General features: G+C 43.2%; 1 protein-coding gene across 1 annotated transcript in view; it reads right to left on the bottom strand.

The window, feature by feature from the left end:
• The window catches only part of Ccdc73 (coiled-coil domain containing 73), a 151,131-nt gene that overhangs the window by 3,894 nt on the left and 129,133 nt on the right, over nucleotides 1-18,104 (bottom strand). Inside the window, 5 exon segments of the mRNA XM_012516147.1 lie at nucleotides 2,091-2,221; nucleotides 4,333-5,784; nucleotides 6,841-7,024; nucleotides 7,688-7,752; nucleotides 13,149-13,263. Coding sequence (XP_012371601.1) covers nucleotides 2,091-2,221; nucleotides 4,333-5,784; nucleotides 6,841-7,024; nucleotides 7,688-7,752; nucleotides 13,149-13,263 — 1,947 coding nt within the window.

Genomic DNA, 18,104 nt, shown 5'->3' with positions numbered 1-18,104 from the left:
TTTTTTTATCAGTGTATTCTTTAGAAGCACTTAGTACTTCTTTGATCATAGTTACCACTACATTTTTTAGTTCTGAAATTATTTCTGATCTGATTTCTTCTATACATTTCTGCAGTTGTTTCTTTACTGTCAACGCTATTATTTCAGAGATATCTGGTGTTGGACTTGGGGCCTGAGACTGTATTTTGTTCCTTCTCTTTGTCATTTTGTATACCACTGTCTTCTGACCTTTGGTGTAGAGCTTAGAGTTATTACCTCAGCACCAGGTCCAGATCTACGAAGTTCAGATTCCTCCAGGTGGGTGTTGCTTGGATCTGGCTGGGGTCTGGCTGCTGTGCTCCACTTCTTTCTGCTGCAGTGGTTGGAGTTGAACCCCTTTGTGTCACTCTGGCAAGATGTTCTGCTCCTGAATCAGCTGGGTGGGTGTTGCCTCTAGCCTCTTTGCAGGGAGATCTGCTGAAGGGTTCCATGCTGGGCCTGCACTCTGGGTCGAATGAGGATCCACGAGCTTGGGCGTTCTCACTCACTCGCTGGGCCTGCGCTCCTGGTCTGTTCAGGATCCGCGGGCCCGAGGCAGTCTCCTCCCTGTGTATTTTTAGAACACCACCTCCTTCCTCCTTCCACCTAACATTTCCCTTAGCGTGGCTTACTAATCCTTGTTTCAACCTGTGATTGAATGTGTAAAATAAGTGGCTTGGCTTATTCAAGTCCCTCACTCCTGTATGTCATCAAGATTGTAGCAGACTACCAACCTAAGCACAAGGCTAAAAGATAACACCCTCTCCTTTCAAGTTGCTTGAACGTGGAATGCTACCTAATTAATTGCTTCGAGTTAAACATGATTGGTGTAGAGTACATAAACTAATTGGAAAAAATTTGTTTTGCTTTTTGGGCTGTAAGTCTCCATTTAGACTAGGTAGTAAGCTTTTTCTGTCAGATGGCTCTATAAGCCAAAATGCCTGCCCTGTTTACTCCTGCAGTGCAGAAGAAGACAGTAGGTAAAGGAGTGGGGGAGTGGCTTTGCCCTAATAACATTTTATGAAGATGTACTTTAGAGTTTGTTTCATGTGACATGATAATTAGGCTGAAACTGGGTAGTGGTGCCTCGCATTATGTATACTCAGCCTAATTAGCAGTGGCGATGGGGGCTTTTGCTTCCAGTCTGGGACGCACAGCTGTGGCCGGCCGTGCACCTTGCTGGGGGGCTGTTGTGCAGCTTGGGCTGGGAGATGCGAAGGACAGTTCCCGCCTGTGCTTTCACTCCCGGGGGAGGTTCCCCGTCTCAGACTAAAAGCTAAAAGCGGTGACTTGTTAACAAGAAGAATACTGTGGTTTCCATGCCGTGTGCGCCAAAGGGACAGCTAAGGTGCCTCTCAAGTTTACAAGGTACCTGCAGCACCCTTGTGCAGTCTGAGAAGTAATCTTTCCTGACCTTTACGTCACCTTTCATCAGTTACACAATGTTTTTTTTTAAAGACTGAAAAGTACACACTTGTTCTTGCTAAACTTCTGAAACACAAAATGTACACATTGAGACAAATACCCGTTATCTGTAGTAAGCTGCTTTCCTTATGACAAATGGCCTCCTGGGCCCCATGTGATCTCTACAAATACTCTGCTTAACATACACATCCGTGCTGTCCGGCACAGTGGATGTTCTACGCTTTCATGCCTGGTCTTCTAACAAATAATGTCAGGAAACCACTTCCATCTCACTTTCCAAAAATCATGTAAACCAGACATTGGAAACAGTTAGGCTTGACGAGCTTCTCCTTAAGCACCAGCTTTATTAATGAGAAGTTCTGGACGCTCACATGCCACTGTTGCCAGATTCAGGCGACTAGAAGGACGCAGCATGCTGCCTCACACTCCTTTCCCAAACGGGCTGGATTATATCTATTTGATTTATGCACTGTGACTTTTTCCTGCTGTTTTCTATCAACCTTAATTGTGAAAAATGGTGCTACGTTGCCCTCTTGATATACTTTTGGAGATCAGTTAGGTCTTAAAGCATCCAGATGCTCACAGCTACACATAACTGCAGAATTAGCTCACTGAGGTCTGCTCAGCAATATTTTTAATTGACTTGCATGTTCTGTGGGAACAGGAGACTCGCCAAACGTCTTCGCAGTGGCGTTCCCCTCCTCCCTGGGCGTTCTCAGGGCCTGGATGGCTGCTCCAGTTACCGGAGCATCAGCAACTCCGGTGCTGAGAGCAGTGTCTGATGGACAGAGGAAGCGGCAGCGACTGAATTTCATTCTCCACGCCCTCTAAGTGACAGTGGTATCTGTGCTCCTGTGCTTTTGTAAGAAATAATTCCCATTTTCTTTTTTGCGTTGAATTTTAAGTTTTTCCAAACTTTCCTCATATTGGGTATTTCATGTCAGAAAACAAGGTTTTATTATTGCCTTTTGTGAAAACCTGCTAACTGCTATAATTTCACATCAAAAGGAATAAGATGGCACAAGTGTCTTCCAAAACCACACATGAAATGTTACCATTATTACCCAGATTATTACAATGTCCATATATGTTAACATTTATATAATGACTTTTGTGAATTCATTAATGGGGAAAGTCTGAACAAACTAAGCAGATTTATAAACTACCTTGTAGAAACTTGCCACACTAACTAGCTCAACAAAGGGCTGTTCAGAAGGCCTCGGGCTGTGATGAGCACATAAAGACAACTGAATAATCAATCACCTAGACAGGTTAAAAGATATATATTTAATAAGTTTTATAAGGCACAATTCTAGACATTAGTCCTTTAAACAGTGAAATATAATTTAGAAGGACCTTTGAGAAAACAGTGAACGTTAGACTAGCCTAGAAAACTAATAGAATCTAAGTTGTTTTACTTATATTAAAAATTATTTGAGACATAAAAGTATACAGTATTTCAGCATTTTCTGTTGTCTCTACATTACTTCCAATTGTTGCCAGTGAACAGATTAAGTTTTTAGTCCTCAAGTGTTTTAAAATTCTCACTTTCCTTTTGCAGAGGAGTCTATTAAAAGCAAAGGCCCACAAAATAATGGTGATATACAATGTATTAATTATTGTAACTGTCCTACTAACCTGTTTTGAAACTGTTTCACTATTTTTTCATTAAAATGAATAAAAAATAAAGAATTAACATGTGTACAAACCTGCCATGATAAATCGTTATGCACTAAAAGTATTAATAGAAAAGAAAAAGATTGAAGTCCCCCAGAAAGCTCCCTTGTAATGCATATTTCTTTGATAGGTCTAAATGCTACTGTTAAATCCAACAAGTCTCCTTACAACCTAAGAATGTGTTTAATACCCCCCAGTAACAAAGTAAACATTTTTCTCATGATTATACATCTTGAACTAGGGCTTTTAAATCTTCAACCTGAAGGCCACCTATTTTTTTTTTTTTCAGAACCGGGGATTGAACTCAAGACCCTGTACTTGCTAGGCAAGCGCTTATTCTACTGAGCCATCTCCCCGGCCCCAAGGCCACCTGTTAAAGATTGTGTTTTTATTAAAAATTTATGGGAAAAAAAAGTGAGAATAGGAACTTCAATTTGCCTGTTGCTCCACTTTCCCACCCATCGATGTTGCCATGCATATTTCATTGAGCTACCTTTTTTTCCTGGAGAATTCCAGAGCAAAATTTGGATATTACATCATTTCATGTGCTCATTTAAGAATAAAATATCCCCTTTATTCTCTAAGGTATGAAGCATTTGAATGTATTAATGTAAGTACATAATTAAAAAGGCATTCAATTGAAAGTGCTTTAGTGGCAGACACCAGTGATATAAATTGTTGTGCTTTACTGTTGCCTATAAAACCCCAAGAGTGAACTGGATTTGTGGTGCTGCAAAAGGAACAGATAAAAACTGAGAAAAAAGGGAGGGAACTGGGGGAAGAAAGTGACAGGAGAGAAATTAAGATGTGGTTCTGTGGGAAGAAAGTGCTTTAAGGCTGCTAGGAGTACAGAAAGAAACGGGACAGACATGCACATTGTCAGAAATTTTACCAACTGCTGAAATTCATTAGCTCTGAGGTGAAAAAAATCAGTTACTTGTTTGTAATTTAAAATGAATAACTAGGCCTGTTTTTGTTGCCTTTTGGTGACAGGAAAATTTCCAAATGTGATTGTTCACACTCACAATACGGGCCCAGATTTAGGTAAAACAAATCTGCTTCCACTTCAATGAGACTTTCCCATCTTACTTACCCACATGTGTGCAGCACAATGGGCTGAAGCAAAAAAAGGAAACACAGTCCACCTGGAGACTTCATCGAGAATAAGAAAGAGTAAAGTTTAGAGATGAAAGCATAACCGCATTTTCTCACCTGGCCCAGCATCCCTCCTGATCTCGTCCACACGCGCATGTTTACCGAAGGCCTCTGCCGTGGTCCTGCTGTTCTCCCATGGACCTGCCGGGCTCTCCTTCGGCAGCGCAGGGGTGCTAGGAGTCGAGGTGCTTGCTGTCTGTCCTGCAGTGCCGTTTACTTCTGACCCAGGACTGGGGGCCAGGAGGTGCATGTATGCTGAGGCCATTTTCTCTGTTTTTTTCTCTGAAGAGGGAAGATCAAAGGATGCCCTTCCACTTCTGTTCACTAACTCTCCGGATGGCTTTACGTGGAATGAATGTGGTTTTTCCAGCTGTCCTTCACTGTATGTTTTTCCTGAATTGATGTCATGTAATGACACTGTTCGCTCGGTATTCTGTAACAATGTAGGCTGTCCTTCATTAAAATCCACAAAAAGGAAGTGGCCGTCTTCCGGGGCTTCAGTTTTCTGACCGTCACCTGTCTCCCTCTTGTGAAACTGTCCCGCTTTCATGTCTGCATCTGGTGAAGCCTGACTCTTTCCACTGTTAACTGGAAGAGGGCAAGGGGTCTCCCTGCTTCCTAAGTGTGCCAGGCAGGCCTGAATTTGACTGCTCTGCGTGTCACTCTGACCTTCCCATAGAGTTCTCTCCCCAGAGTTGGAGTTGGGTGTCACTGACATGGGCCTCACACCAACATTATCTGAGCTTGTAAGCACTTTTGAACTCTCACCAAGAGTAGCAGATGACACGGGGTGGCTGACAACTACGTCACAGGGAAGAGCTAGTGCAGGCTTCTCTGGAGTATCCGCCCAGACTTGCTGAAGACTTAAGGCTGGATTAAAAGGCAATGGATGACACTCACTAATTTTTTTTAACATCTGAGTTTGTTTTATCTTACACTGTTTATCACTTAACCTGGCACTGCTTGAGAGCTGTAAACTGTATTTCTTACCCTGAAGAGGATGCATCTTTGCTTCTAGAGAGGAATCCAAACCTGGTTTGCTCTGGTTGGCAAATGCCCACTTGGTCCCTGGATGGGATCTGAGTTGCTCCTCAGATGGCGTGTCTTCCGAAGCATCTTTGTCCTGATCTCTGTGGTGAGCCGTCTCACGCGCAGTGCTGTCAGGTGAGGGGCTTTGATCTTTGCTGTCCAGGCAAACATCCACGTGGTGAAGGCCTGACAATTCTGTTTCTTCGAGATGCATCTCTCCTGTTTCCACTGATGTATCTTCCACTAAAAGTGGGTTACTTGGTGATTTAAGTTCTGTGTGTTCACTGTCTTCTTCCAAGTCCAGTGTGTCTTTTATTTCCATAGCAGCAGGTTTTCTGTGGTCGGTACCACTCCCAGTTTGTTGGGTGATCATGTGTTTCCCTACATGGGGTTTGCTTAGAGAGATTCCACGGTGGTCTCTGTTCTGAGATACACTTGTATCAGTTCCACTGTTGAAGCTTTTCTCAAAAGGCTGTACATCTATCAGAAGAACACAGTAAAATATTACATGCTAAAGCCTAATTGTATAGAACATACACATATCACCTGTTCTGTAAAAACTACGTCTATTTTATTAGCAAATAACTCACAAGCATAGCATCAACTTTACCTGAATACTGAGTTCCCTGTATAACAGGCGTATATTTAGACCCTACATATTCAGCTCCATCCCATTAAGTTTTTAGTTCATAACAGCAAGTGTTTGGGGTTTAAGAAGAGAAAGCACATTAGAGTATTATAAAATAGTTTCTATTTCTCTAGTTGGCATTTCCTTTTGGATACAGTACCTTGCCATTAAGTACATGATAAAAATTTATTCCAGCAGATTACAATCTAGGTCCAGTATACTCAGAAGTTAACTTTTGAGTTGAACAATGATCACTTTTTTATTCAGAACTGTAAATATTTTAAAAATACCTATTAAATATTTTCAAGTTCTGGAATAGTTATGGGCAAGACATTGATTTTATCCACCTGTTTTCTAGCAATACCAAATCTTAAGTACAGTTAATCTAGTAACGAGACAAAAAAAAAAAAAAACCTCTCTAGGACAAATGTCGGGACTCAAGTGGGCTTGGGGCCAGTCTTTCTCTCTGCAACATCTCCACCAAGTGGCTGTTTCAGCCTCGGTTTGGACAGCTTCACTCTGCACCATCTTCAGCAGTTCTCAAAGTCAGTCAGCTCAGCGGTTCCAGAGGGTCCTTTCTGGATGAGGAAAGGGCTCTCTCTGATCATCAGAAAGCCTCTGGTGAACCAGAATTCAAAGAGCCCAGGAATAAGAGACAAGAAGGATAAAGAGAAATGTTGCCTTTCCCCAAAATATTGGCTGTAAATATCAACTGTTAAAGATTAACTCGAGGAATGTGTGTTCTGTCAGGTCTAAGTGGAAAGGTTTCCAGCTATGTTACAAGGCCCTCAGTGAAGACTGCAGCTGACAGTCCCCCAAGTCCTGGACAGGGCCCAATGTGGTGCTTGGGTAGACCCTTTTGATCAGAGGAAAGCTCTATACTGCTCAGAAAATAACTCTGAGGTTACCTTCTAGGATACCTTCTTCTGTAAGCAGGCTTTCGTTCATTCCATCCTTTTCTTTGTAGTTGGTATGGGAACAGAAACCCTTACTATTTTCTTCCTTTCCGTCTCCAGAATTATATTTCTCTATGATGGCCTTTCTTGAATTTTCAGCTATCTCATCATTTTCATTATTTGTTTCTGGAACATTCTGGGATAAAATGGAAGAGATTTCGTTAATGTTAAAAAGATTCTTAAAAAACATAAAACATTTAAGCAAACTCTATTTCCATTCAGCCATTCAGCAGTTTGTTTGAAAACTGAGTGACTCAAGCTCACTTCACATACCCCATCATAAGGAAGCACAATGGACGCCTACGTTTCCTAACTTTCTAACGTGCATGCCACATTATCAGACCACACATGTGAAAGAAGAGCACAGCTGCCCCTTCAACAAGCAGGCAAATGAGTTCTGGTGGTGTTTCCATGTGTCTGGAGCAGTGTTCAGCTCCACATCCTTTCACCCCCTGCACCCCGAGTGCCAGTCACTATGAGGCGCTGAAACATACCTTGGGGGTCCCACAGGAGTGTGCAGACCAGTACATGGGTAAGAGAAGCCATGGTCAAGTGTACTCAATACAAAGCCCTGCTTTATGGAAGAGTCTCCCTACAGTCCCTCCTGCAGCAGTCAGTGACAGGTTCTTCAGAGAACACAGAGCTGAACAGCACCAGGGAGCCACAAGTGACATATAGACAGAACAAGCCACTGCTGTCCGAGAGAAGGTGGTCATCTATTCCCAGAATCAGGCGCGATCCATGTGGCTGCAATTTAGGTGCAGGGAGGGGATGTGAGGAAAGAGGAAACTGGAGGCGCCTGGGCCCAGGTCACGGAGGCCCCTGGCACCACACGAAGGAAGCTCAGCTCTGCCAGGAGCTGACCTGTTAAGCAAGGAATGGCCCACACGGCCTTAATGGGACGGTCAGCCATGGCAGTGTGAAGGACGGATGGGGTTTTGACCTCACTGATGACACCCAGCCCTGGGCAACGTTTAGATCTCAAACAGGAGACATATATAATGTCCTCCATCTACTTGTTTTTCACAAGGAGACACCAGGAGGGTGCCATGACCACATATAGTCAAACTCATGCCCAAGACTTACTGCAACAGAAATCAAAACAAAACAGGCAAAGACTTGAGGTAAAGGTGGAGGCCACCAGCCACCAGTGTCCCAGAGTCACCTCTTGATGAAGTCACGAAGTTATCAATGCCTGTGTTCTGCCGTCCACCAGGGAAGGGCCTGAGAGACCCGCTGCCAGCGTGGTCCCACAGGCACTTCCTCTGCCACACTCAGCAGACTTCGGCAAGCACAGCGGTGTCTAGAGACCACACTGTTGGTGCTAACACTCACACACCATGAGCCGCTGCTGCAGTCAGTCACGGTGAGGGCCTGCCCTAGGTCCAGTCTTCAGGTAGGTGCCCAGGCCTGCCTCATGAGACGCCTATGGCCAGCACCCGCAGGCCTGCTGTGCCTGCTTCCTGCGTGCCAACACAAGAAATTCAGGATTTCACCAATAGCCCTGTAATTAACCAGATAGCTTCACTGGTGAGTTCTACCTAACACTTACTAAAGAATACCAATTCTATACAGACTTTTCCAGGAAATACAGGAGAAAGAACAGACTCCAACTCAGCTGGACAGCTTACAAGCTGGACAATCATATACCTTATCCAAACACAGACAAATAATATAAAGGAAAAATAGGTAAAAGCTACTGATCAGAACTGCCAAGTGGGGGGGGGAGGAGGAGGAGGAGGAGGAGGAGGAGCCGCCTGGGACTCGCTGTCGCGGAGGATGGCAGCTGCCCTTTACGGGCGAACTCGGGCCTTATTTGCGCGTTGCTCCCGGCTCCAGGGCTGCTCACTCAGCTGCTGGCGCAGATCCTTCCTCCGCTGGCGCAGACTTTCTGGCTTCCGCCCCTGACCTGTGGCCTCCCCAGGGCAGATCCTTGATGCAGACTTGCCTGGGACACTGCTGTGGTCTCTAGGTCTCCTGCTGGACTTGTAGGGGGTGTTGTCATGGGCGCTAGGCCTCCTGCTGGGCTCGGGGAAGACACTGCTGTGGGGTCCAGGCCCTCAGCTGGACTCTTTGGGCCTCTAGTGTGTGGAGAGATTTCCACTGACTCTTTGGGTGAATATAAAATAATCCTATAAATTATGCATTATGTTAAATCCTTTCCTTTCTAAACCCTGACTACAGCGATGTTCTAACTTCAAAGTCTGTCCTTCCCAACAATCTTGAATTTTACCTGAAATATCTTAGCTTCCTTAAGTTTTTTCTGAACACGTAGTTCGTTGTTGTCCTTGTAACTGAATGATTTCCATTAAGTGATAAAAATACATCTTTAATTTCTCTATTAAGTTCTTCAGCCTATTATAACATTAAACCAAAATGAGCAAATATGTAAGTACATTTTGTCTGAAAACATTAATACAAGTTTTGGGAAATAGTAAAAATAAGTGCAATCACAAAATAACAATAGTTGAGCATTTAATAAATATACTTGCATACTCATACAAATTCTGTAAGGTATTTTATGCCCAATTTACAGATGAGAAAAGTGGGGCTCACGAAAGTTAACTGATCCACCCCAGATTGGCCAAGAAAACATCAGCCAAGTTTCAAATTCAGAGCTAGGGGCCACATTTCTAACTACTACATTAAAATACCTCTTGTTATGAGAGAAAATTTAAGAATTTGTCATAAAAGGCCTAGGAAAGTTACACCGGCCCATTCTGTTGCTGTGAACTGGATAGACGGCTCCTAACTGGATGCCGCGAGAAGTGCTGACCTTAAGCGTTCAGCATGAACGCAGAAGTTAGCTTGAGGTTGGATCCACGTGCTGGACTTTCACCGCCCATGAAATTTCAGGGTTTTGTTTCTTGGGGTCCTCACGCGGAGACCCTCATTAGCAGACAAGGCCCACTGGAGAGCACTATCCTCCGAGCGGAGCACTCGTGCACCCCACGGCTGGCTGGCACTCCTCGCCCGGCAGGGTGGCCCACCCCCGCCCCAGGACATCTTCTCCAGGCTCGGCTCCGGTGTTCTCCTCCACGGCGTCCTCCCCGCTCTCTGCAGTCTCAGATCGCCCGGTCACACGACGCCTTCTCCTCGGACACGGTACCCGCCCCGCGCGTTTCCCGCTCTTCCTCTGACCCTTGGCCTCCTGCTCCTGCAGACGCGGTTCCATCTTGGCACGTCTGCTGCGCCCTCGGGACGGTACTGTTTTCTCGGTTCGCAGCCAGGACAATGGCTCTCCGGGTCTCCCACCAGCTAGCATCCAGCAGCCTGGGACTGCGTGACGACTACCGCCGGCCATGCTCCTCCGGCATGCTGGAGTCCCCATGCCCGTCCTTCCCCCTCTCGATGGTGGCAGTCCCCAGGTTAGGTCCTCTTGGCCTTCAAGTCCTCTGTGCCTCTAGGGATCGCCTCATCCCTTTAACTTCAAATTTCACCTTTATACTAATAAATCTCCTCCCTGATCTCTCTCTGAAGATGAAATTCACAGTTCTAAGTGCATGGTATGCATTCCAAGGTAGACAATCTGTAGGAATCATAAATCCAACAGTTCTCACATCAAGCTAATTATCTGCAGCCATCAAATCTGCTTTGCCTCTTACATTCGTCACATCAGTTAGTGACATTCTCCTCGGAGCCACACTAATCTCAGGTACTTCTGACTCCCCTTGCCTCCTGTACTGGCTGTATATAAGCTGTCACCAACCCACCAGGTCCCCTCCCAGACGCTGCCTGCATCCAGCCCTCCCCTCTCCCCACTCCTGCCCTAGTTCACATTCTCACCAGCAATGGCTAGATCACCACAGTATTCTCACAGGTCTCCTTCCATAAAGCCATCCTCACAGAAGTTATTTTTTAAAAAACACAGAACCGCCTACCTCTCTTCATTGCTTTTAAATCCTCAGTGCCTTCTCAACGTTTACAAAGTGCAACTCCCTTAGTAAGAGACACTTCAAAATGTCAGCCTAATTTTCTAGGATCACATTCCACCTATTCTATTGTTCATTTATTTATCAACTTGCAAATGCAGTTTCGGCCTCCATAGCATATCCCATTAAAATCACAACCACACAGAATAAAACCAAAGAACCAGAAGGCCATCTGGATGGAATGGGAAAGGAAGGGGACCTTTTGTTTGGTAAAATTGTTCCTTCTTTCAGACCAAACTTGTGTCACATTTTGTCCTAAAACTCTCTAAACTCTCTCTAGCTAAATGACATTATTTCATACTTTCATAGTCCTTTGTCAGTAATATTGAAAAGCATGGCACGCTGCCATGGTTAATTCTGCACTTACGTCTCCCCTAAGAATGTGAATGCTGGGGGCCTGCCTGGTCAGTGCAAGGACCTGGGTTTGAGCACCACATGCAGTGCCAGCCCTGCACTGAGCCTGTCGCTGAAACCAGGCATAACTGGGGAAGCTGAGACAGGAGGATCACTATGAGTCTGAGATGTGTAGTGAGACCCTGTACCGAATAAATAAACATGAAAAAAAAAGAAAAAAGCAAAAGAAGTGTGAACTCCAGTTATCTGTGCACTTTGGTGTCTGAAAATCCAGTGTGTAGGTTCGTGCCGGACACACGTGTGCTCAGTAAGTGCTATGAAGTAAATCTGTCTCAAGGCTCCTTTCCCCGAGTTTCTGAACATTGCTCCGCCTTTTCATTTGTATGCATACAGTGTATATCCACAGATTATATAATGAATCAAAATACAAAGGTATAACTAACTCTCTAAGAAACTCAATGGATTTTAAGTACACCGTCTGATAATACACACTAAGTTTTATTACCATAGTACTTTCTTGAATGACCTAACATAAACAGTAGTTATAGAATTCTGGCTATTTTTGCCAGTATCTATATTTATAAACCTATCTTGACCCAATCTCAATAGCTATATGATTACTATATTGACCTTCACTCAAAAATGGTGAACAACAGAGACAGAAACAGAACTAAAGGCCGATCTGATTTCCCAATGAAGAAAATGCTGACAGACTCAAAGCAGCTTTTCTTACTGAACCATCCTGCGTGCAGTACTGTAACATCATGCAAGCGAAACGCCAGAGTGGAGATTCTAGCCTCATCACCCGCTGAGCTGCCTGTTTCCTTCTTCAGCAAGTTGTGTTCTTAGGAGAAGGCCACTACTATCGTCTCCACAGAGAAGCTGGACATCTGAGTTTCTTCATTCAACTGCTCATCTGTGTGTTGGTGTGAGAGATGTTTGGCATATTAAATTTATATCATATCTCCTTTTTTCTTTATAGTCTTGACCCTGAGAAGAGCCAGGAAGGATTGGGGTGCAGTGTAGGTTATATGCTTGTTGCTTAATGATAAATTTTACCCATAGTGATGAAGCAGCATATTTTAGCCTTCTGATATAATTAAATACAAAGTATTTTTCTTGTATTTAAGTGAAGCTTATCAAGATCATAAAAGACTCATCTTTTCTGAACTGTAAATTCAGAGATTTATGTTTAAATCCATATATTGTAATGACATGATATATGGTTTAATTAGCACAATAGTCTATAAGATAATCATGTATTTCTAAAATACATTTTCATAATTCATGACTTTCTATTGTTGTTGAGCTTTTAGGATGCAATACAAACTGATATTCTATTGATTAGAATAGTCAATTTTGTATGTATGAATCTTTAAAGTGAACTTTTATATTTCACAATTCAAGTTAACATCACTTAACTCCATATTTTATTTACATAACTGAAATTAGAATTTAATATAAAATGAACATGTGTAGTTTAAGGAAATAGCTATGTTTACAGCATATCAACTCACGATAAGATGCTAACCCAAGAGAACCCACCCGCTGCACATGTGTTCTAAATACGGCTCTTCTACAGCTCAAGGGGACTGCTGAGAAAAGCAAAACTGACCAGCCGACACCAGGACATATGTATCCTCTGTTAGTCACTTACTAAAATACAGTGCAGCAGTTTTATGAGAAAGTAAATTAGTTCTTTGTCACATATGGAGGTCACCCAACATACATTCATACATGCATGCATACATAAATGTACAAACATGTATGCGCATGTGCCTCCAAGCACAACAAATTACAGACAATTTTATTTAACACACCTCTACAGAGCACTCTTTTTCAAAAACAAGTACCAGAACAGCATCTGCCTGACTTTATCTTGTATTATTTCTGCAATATTTTCTTAGCATTTAATAGTTATTTTAAATGTCTACAGCTACTTAAGGCATTTTAATATTTTATAGTTTAATAAACCTATGTGTCTCTCCCAAGTTCATAGGGCTTTCTCATGCTCATTTTGAAGATTAAGGAACTTTTCTTCATTTTCTTTTACCTTCTCCCTTTGCAGCTCATTATCTCTTTCAAGGGTCTGCAATAAAATTAATTATCCAAAAAATAATCAATACCACATTAATGAATTTTGATGTGTTTTATGTTGCTTGGACCTTTGCTTTGAACATGCTGAAAGCACCATCCAGATCAGTGATAACGTTCCATCTCAACAATAATTTTCATAAATTAACAGAAAGGTGCTTAGAGTTTAGCCAACAGGGAATAGGGGGAGGCGGTGATAAAGAAATGGCTATAAAAGGGCATAAAAACATTGCCATTATTCAGTTTCACTGCATAAGTTTTAATGCACTGAAAAAGCAATATAAAGTGCAGCCCTGAAAAGTAGGGAATGTAGCATAATCCAGCCTAATCGTATCACACATCTTTAACTATCACAACACATTTTCCTATATCTATTTATTTTTAAAATGAACTGGTTAGAAAATCTATAAATACAATTTCCACTTCAAATTAATATATTTTAGCATAACTCAAAAATTTATACTATCAATTTTCTTCATTGAACTAATGTAACAAAATCACTAGTACACAAAACCTTTAAGAAGGAAAAATACTACCAAGTATTTTGTAAGTCTAGGGATTTAGAGTTGCTGAATCTGTGTCACCAGTGTTATTAGGTTTCTTCAATCTCTGTTCATAATACAAGAAATTATCTGTAAAAAAGTAAATAGTAGCATCTTTATTTCTACATCTCTAAAACATGTGGCCTTTTTTCTTATTTTCCTACAACTTTCACAGGGAACTACATCTCCAGGTCTTTGCTTCTGAGACAGGGTCTGTTTGCTAAGTCGTTTGGGTTGGGCTCAAACTTGTGATCCTGCTGCCTCGGCCCCTCAGGGTGCGCAGCACACAGGTGTACGCCATCACTCCTGGCACACATGGGGCATTTTAAAGTCCATTTGCTTATCATTACTAAAGCTATGAACATTCAGGGTAAAAATTTCAAGACACACAAAAGGATATAAAGAGAAAACACAAAATTATCTTTGATCATTTCTCCCTCCAAAAGTAATCGTGTTTTACAGTTTCTTCTCTAGGTAGAAGCATGTACCTGGATGTATACCAGGGTATAAAAGATGTATTTGTTTTTCTGCTTTTGGTACTGGGAGTCAAACATAGGACCTTATGCTTGCCAGGCAGGCACTGTGCTGCTGAGCTATATCCTCAGCAATTAATGGGTTTTTTAAAATTAATTTTATTCAGAAACAAATAGCAATGAGACAGTTTCAAAACAGGTTAGTAGGATAGTTACAATAATCAATACAATGCACACTGTTGTCTTCATAGTTGTTATCCATAGTACAAGACGCAGACATGATATCCTGTCCGAACACTATCACTACAAATCTTCTCATTGAGTTAAGAGAAAGTAGCTGTATAGCTATCCAAACTATTTTGTATATACAGATACAAAATGGTCCTTCATGATATCTCTCCTTTTTTTTTTTTTAGTTTTGTCAGAGATGGGTATTTCATTGCCACTTAAATATTGTAGGTACGTGAATTCAGCAAAATAATCCAATATAGTCCAGAGTCACCCAGAGAGAAAACATTCTCTCAGGCTTTCACAGAAAGCAAATTGGTGAAGCAATAGCCGTGACTCCATCCACATGGCTGACACTGACAAAGGATCTACAGACTGTGGTACAGGGTTTCAGGGTAAATCCTGAGGGGATTTGACTGACCTTGTCAGATACAAAAGTTACAGTTCTTGTTATATAGGTTTTGCTTTATCTTGGTCTTAACCATCCACCAGAAAAGTATAAAAATGATGTATAAAAAGTAAAACCATATTAATATGCTGAGCTGCAAAAGGCTCAAGTCAACAACTTCTGACATTGCCAGTCCTGCGGATGACCCACTATTATGGACTACTAGCAACTGATGGTTTTAAACTCTGATGAAACCACGTCTCATCTCATTGTTCTGTAAGCCACTTAAAAAAATATGTTCTGTATTATGTATGTGTGTGTCCATCTCATTTCAAAGGCTTCACAGTATTCAGTCTAAGGAATTCTCAATTACATCTAGAATATTAATATGCAAATACATTGTGAGGCAAAGCTATGGCAACTTCCCTAATGAAAAAACATTTTACAGCCTGCAGCAGGAAGCTCTTCCCCTACCCCATCAGAGGGTTGCAGTCTTGGGAGCCCCTCAATGAAGCCTGTTCCAATTGCCTCTTTAGGGTGATGGAAATATTTCTAAACAAGACATTGTCCCTTAGTTTACGATCATATACAATCCTAGGATGATTCCTAAATGCCCACAGTGGTGTATAATTAATAGATGTTAGTACTTTTACATACAGTATCTATTTACATTGACAACATAATGTGCTCTATGAAGACAAAGTTTGGAGAAGAAAGGGAGAACACAGCAACACAGCACAGGCTCTATTCTAGTAGTACTTCTCTGAGGGAGAAGATGGGATCTGCTACGTAGCCCAGGCTGATCTCAAGCTCAGGGTGATCCTCCTGAGCCACCCGGACCTACTGCTCTCAGTGTGCGTCACCATCCGATCACCCACATCAGGTAAAAGAGGCCAGGGCCTCTTGGTGCAGCGTGGGAAAGACACTGGGGTTGCAGTGGGCCTTCTCCTGTCCACTGCAAATGTGCCACCACAACTGTCTACTACAATACTAAATGACCAAAAGCATCAGGCTCTTAAAACACTGTATTAGATAGGCCAGTCATTTCCTCTTCTGACCTAAAGCCTATCTAAAAGAAACTGCTTCCTTCAAGAATTCTGTTTCAGCTGTTTGGAAACTTCCCACCTCGTGATCAGATTTGGACCTACTGCTTTCAGTGTGCGTCACCATCCAATCACCCACATCAGGTAAAAGGGGCCAGGGCCTCTTGGCGCAGGGTGGGAAAGACACTGAGGTTGCAGTGGGCCTTCTCCTGTCCCAAGTCTCCTGTTCCCTAGATCCTACATTATCTTCTTTCTTGGTTTACACCCTGTATTAGTTACTTTTCTTATTGCTCGGACAAAATACCCAATGCCCCAAATTAAGGAAGGAAAGGTTTATTTAGCTCACAGTTGTGGCGGTTTCAGTCCCTAAACAGCTGGCTCCAAGGCGGGGTGGTGTGGAGAGGGGCAACAGCTCAAGGCCTCAGAAGACAGCACCAGCAGCAAGAGCACAGAGTGGGCGGGGCGGGCCTCTCTTCCTCCCTACCTGCCCACACCATCCCTGCCCTCCTCTTGCTCAGGCTCAGGACATTTACAAAGTGAGGACCCTGGCCCCCTACTGAGTCAGTGAAAGTTCTAAATTTCTGAAGTTGACACAGTGTATTGACCATTACACTCCCCTTTCCTGGTAGGTCCAACTTCTGACCCACATCCCCAGACAGGCTCGATAGTTTGTGTGTCTTCTCCAACTTGCCTCCCTCCTCCCTCTCCTGTCTCAAAAGCTCACTAGGCCCCTGGACAGACCTCCTTGTGTTCTCATTTGCTGTGTTCTTGCCTTTTGGTTCTTTCTAGAAGATGACCCCAGCATTATCTCTCAACCTTTTCACTGCATTTTAATGACTACCACTACATTTATTTTAAGGGCTGTTTTATTTATGAATGTCTTTTTGTAGAGCCCTAATTCTTGCTTTGTGGATTAATAATACTTCCTTTATATTTTCTTATTTCTACATGAGGTTTTTCATTACTTTATCTGCTCGGTCTGTTTTCATAGTGGGGGCTTCCTTCAAATGCCTGGCTATACATAGCTACCTGTTCTTATCTAAGAAGGTGGCACTGAAGGGCCGGTTGGAAGTTGCCCTGTGGTGGGGCTCACTATGGATTCCAGCCTAACTATTTCACTTAGGGCTCAACTGCACAAACTACCAACTTTCCCCTTGAGGAGGTTCGTTTTCCCAGAAAAGGAATCTTGCATTTTTTCCTTCTTAGGAGCTGTAGAAAGATAGATTTGAGACAAAAGCCTCATGTCCCAAGAGAGCAGGGAGCAATAGACAGAGCCGGGGAGAGCTGCTGTCGCTCACTTGTAAATCCTGGAAAGCTGGGCTGCAAGGCTGCAGGTGCTTCTCCTGCAGGCGCCCTGTCCTTTGATCCCTTGCTTGGGATGCTGTCGGCTAGCATTTGTGTGAGCCTAGAGTTAGGCAAATGGTGGAAGTCAACAGAGATAGTAGTTTGTATCCACTTACGTAATTACACACATTCCTTAGCCTGCCTTTCGCCCTCAATAAATGTGAGATGCTTCTGAGGCTCTGGGCTCGCTTGGAGAGAGACTAATCTCAGTGAGACCTCTGAAGCTACATTCATCAGGTCTTCTCGTTTCTTTCGGCACCGACCCGAAGTATGCAACAAGGACCAAGGCTAGCCACCCTCTAAATGGGGACGATCTCATGGCCCAGTGTTTAGACTGCTCTATTTTCAATATGATACTCCCAATACTGTCCCAGTGAACTGGCTCTTCAAAAAGAGAAAAATTTTAAAAGTCTATTTTTAGTATGTCATTTTCCTTCATGTTAAATATTCCCATCAGGTCAATTTCCAGCCCATATTCTTTCACAGCCATACCACAAGCTTGCTCACTCTCCCGCAGCCAGCGCTTGCCACTGCAAGTTGTTCTGCACAATGCACACACCCCAGCTGGCTCCAAGCTGTCCCCACACACTGCATGCCTCTCAGCTGTCCCCACACTGCATGCCTCCTCAGCTGTCCCCACACAATGTATGCTCCCCCTGAGCTGTCCCCACACAATGTATGCTCCCCCTGAGCTGTCCCCACACACTGCATGCCTCCCAACTGTCCCCACACTGCATGCCTCCCAGCTGTCCCCACACACTGCATGCCCCCTCAGCTGTCCCCACACACTGCATGCCTCCCAACTCTCCCCACACTGC

The sequence above is a fragment of the Octodon degus genome, unplaced genomic scaffold (assembly GCF_000260255.1).
Source record: "Octodon degus isolate 3935 unplaced genomic scaffold, OctDeg1.0 scaffold00093, whole genome shotgun sequence".
NCBI classification, from domain to species: Eukaryota; Metazoa; Chordata; class Mammalia; order Rodentia; family Octodontidae; genus Octodon; species Octodon degus.
Note: the sequence above shows the minus strand (reverse complement) of the source record. Positions and strands in the feature narration are given on the sequence as shown.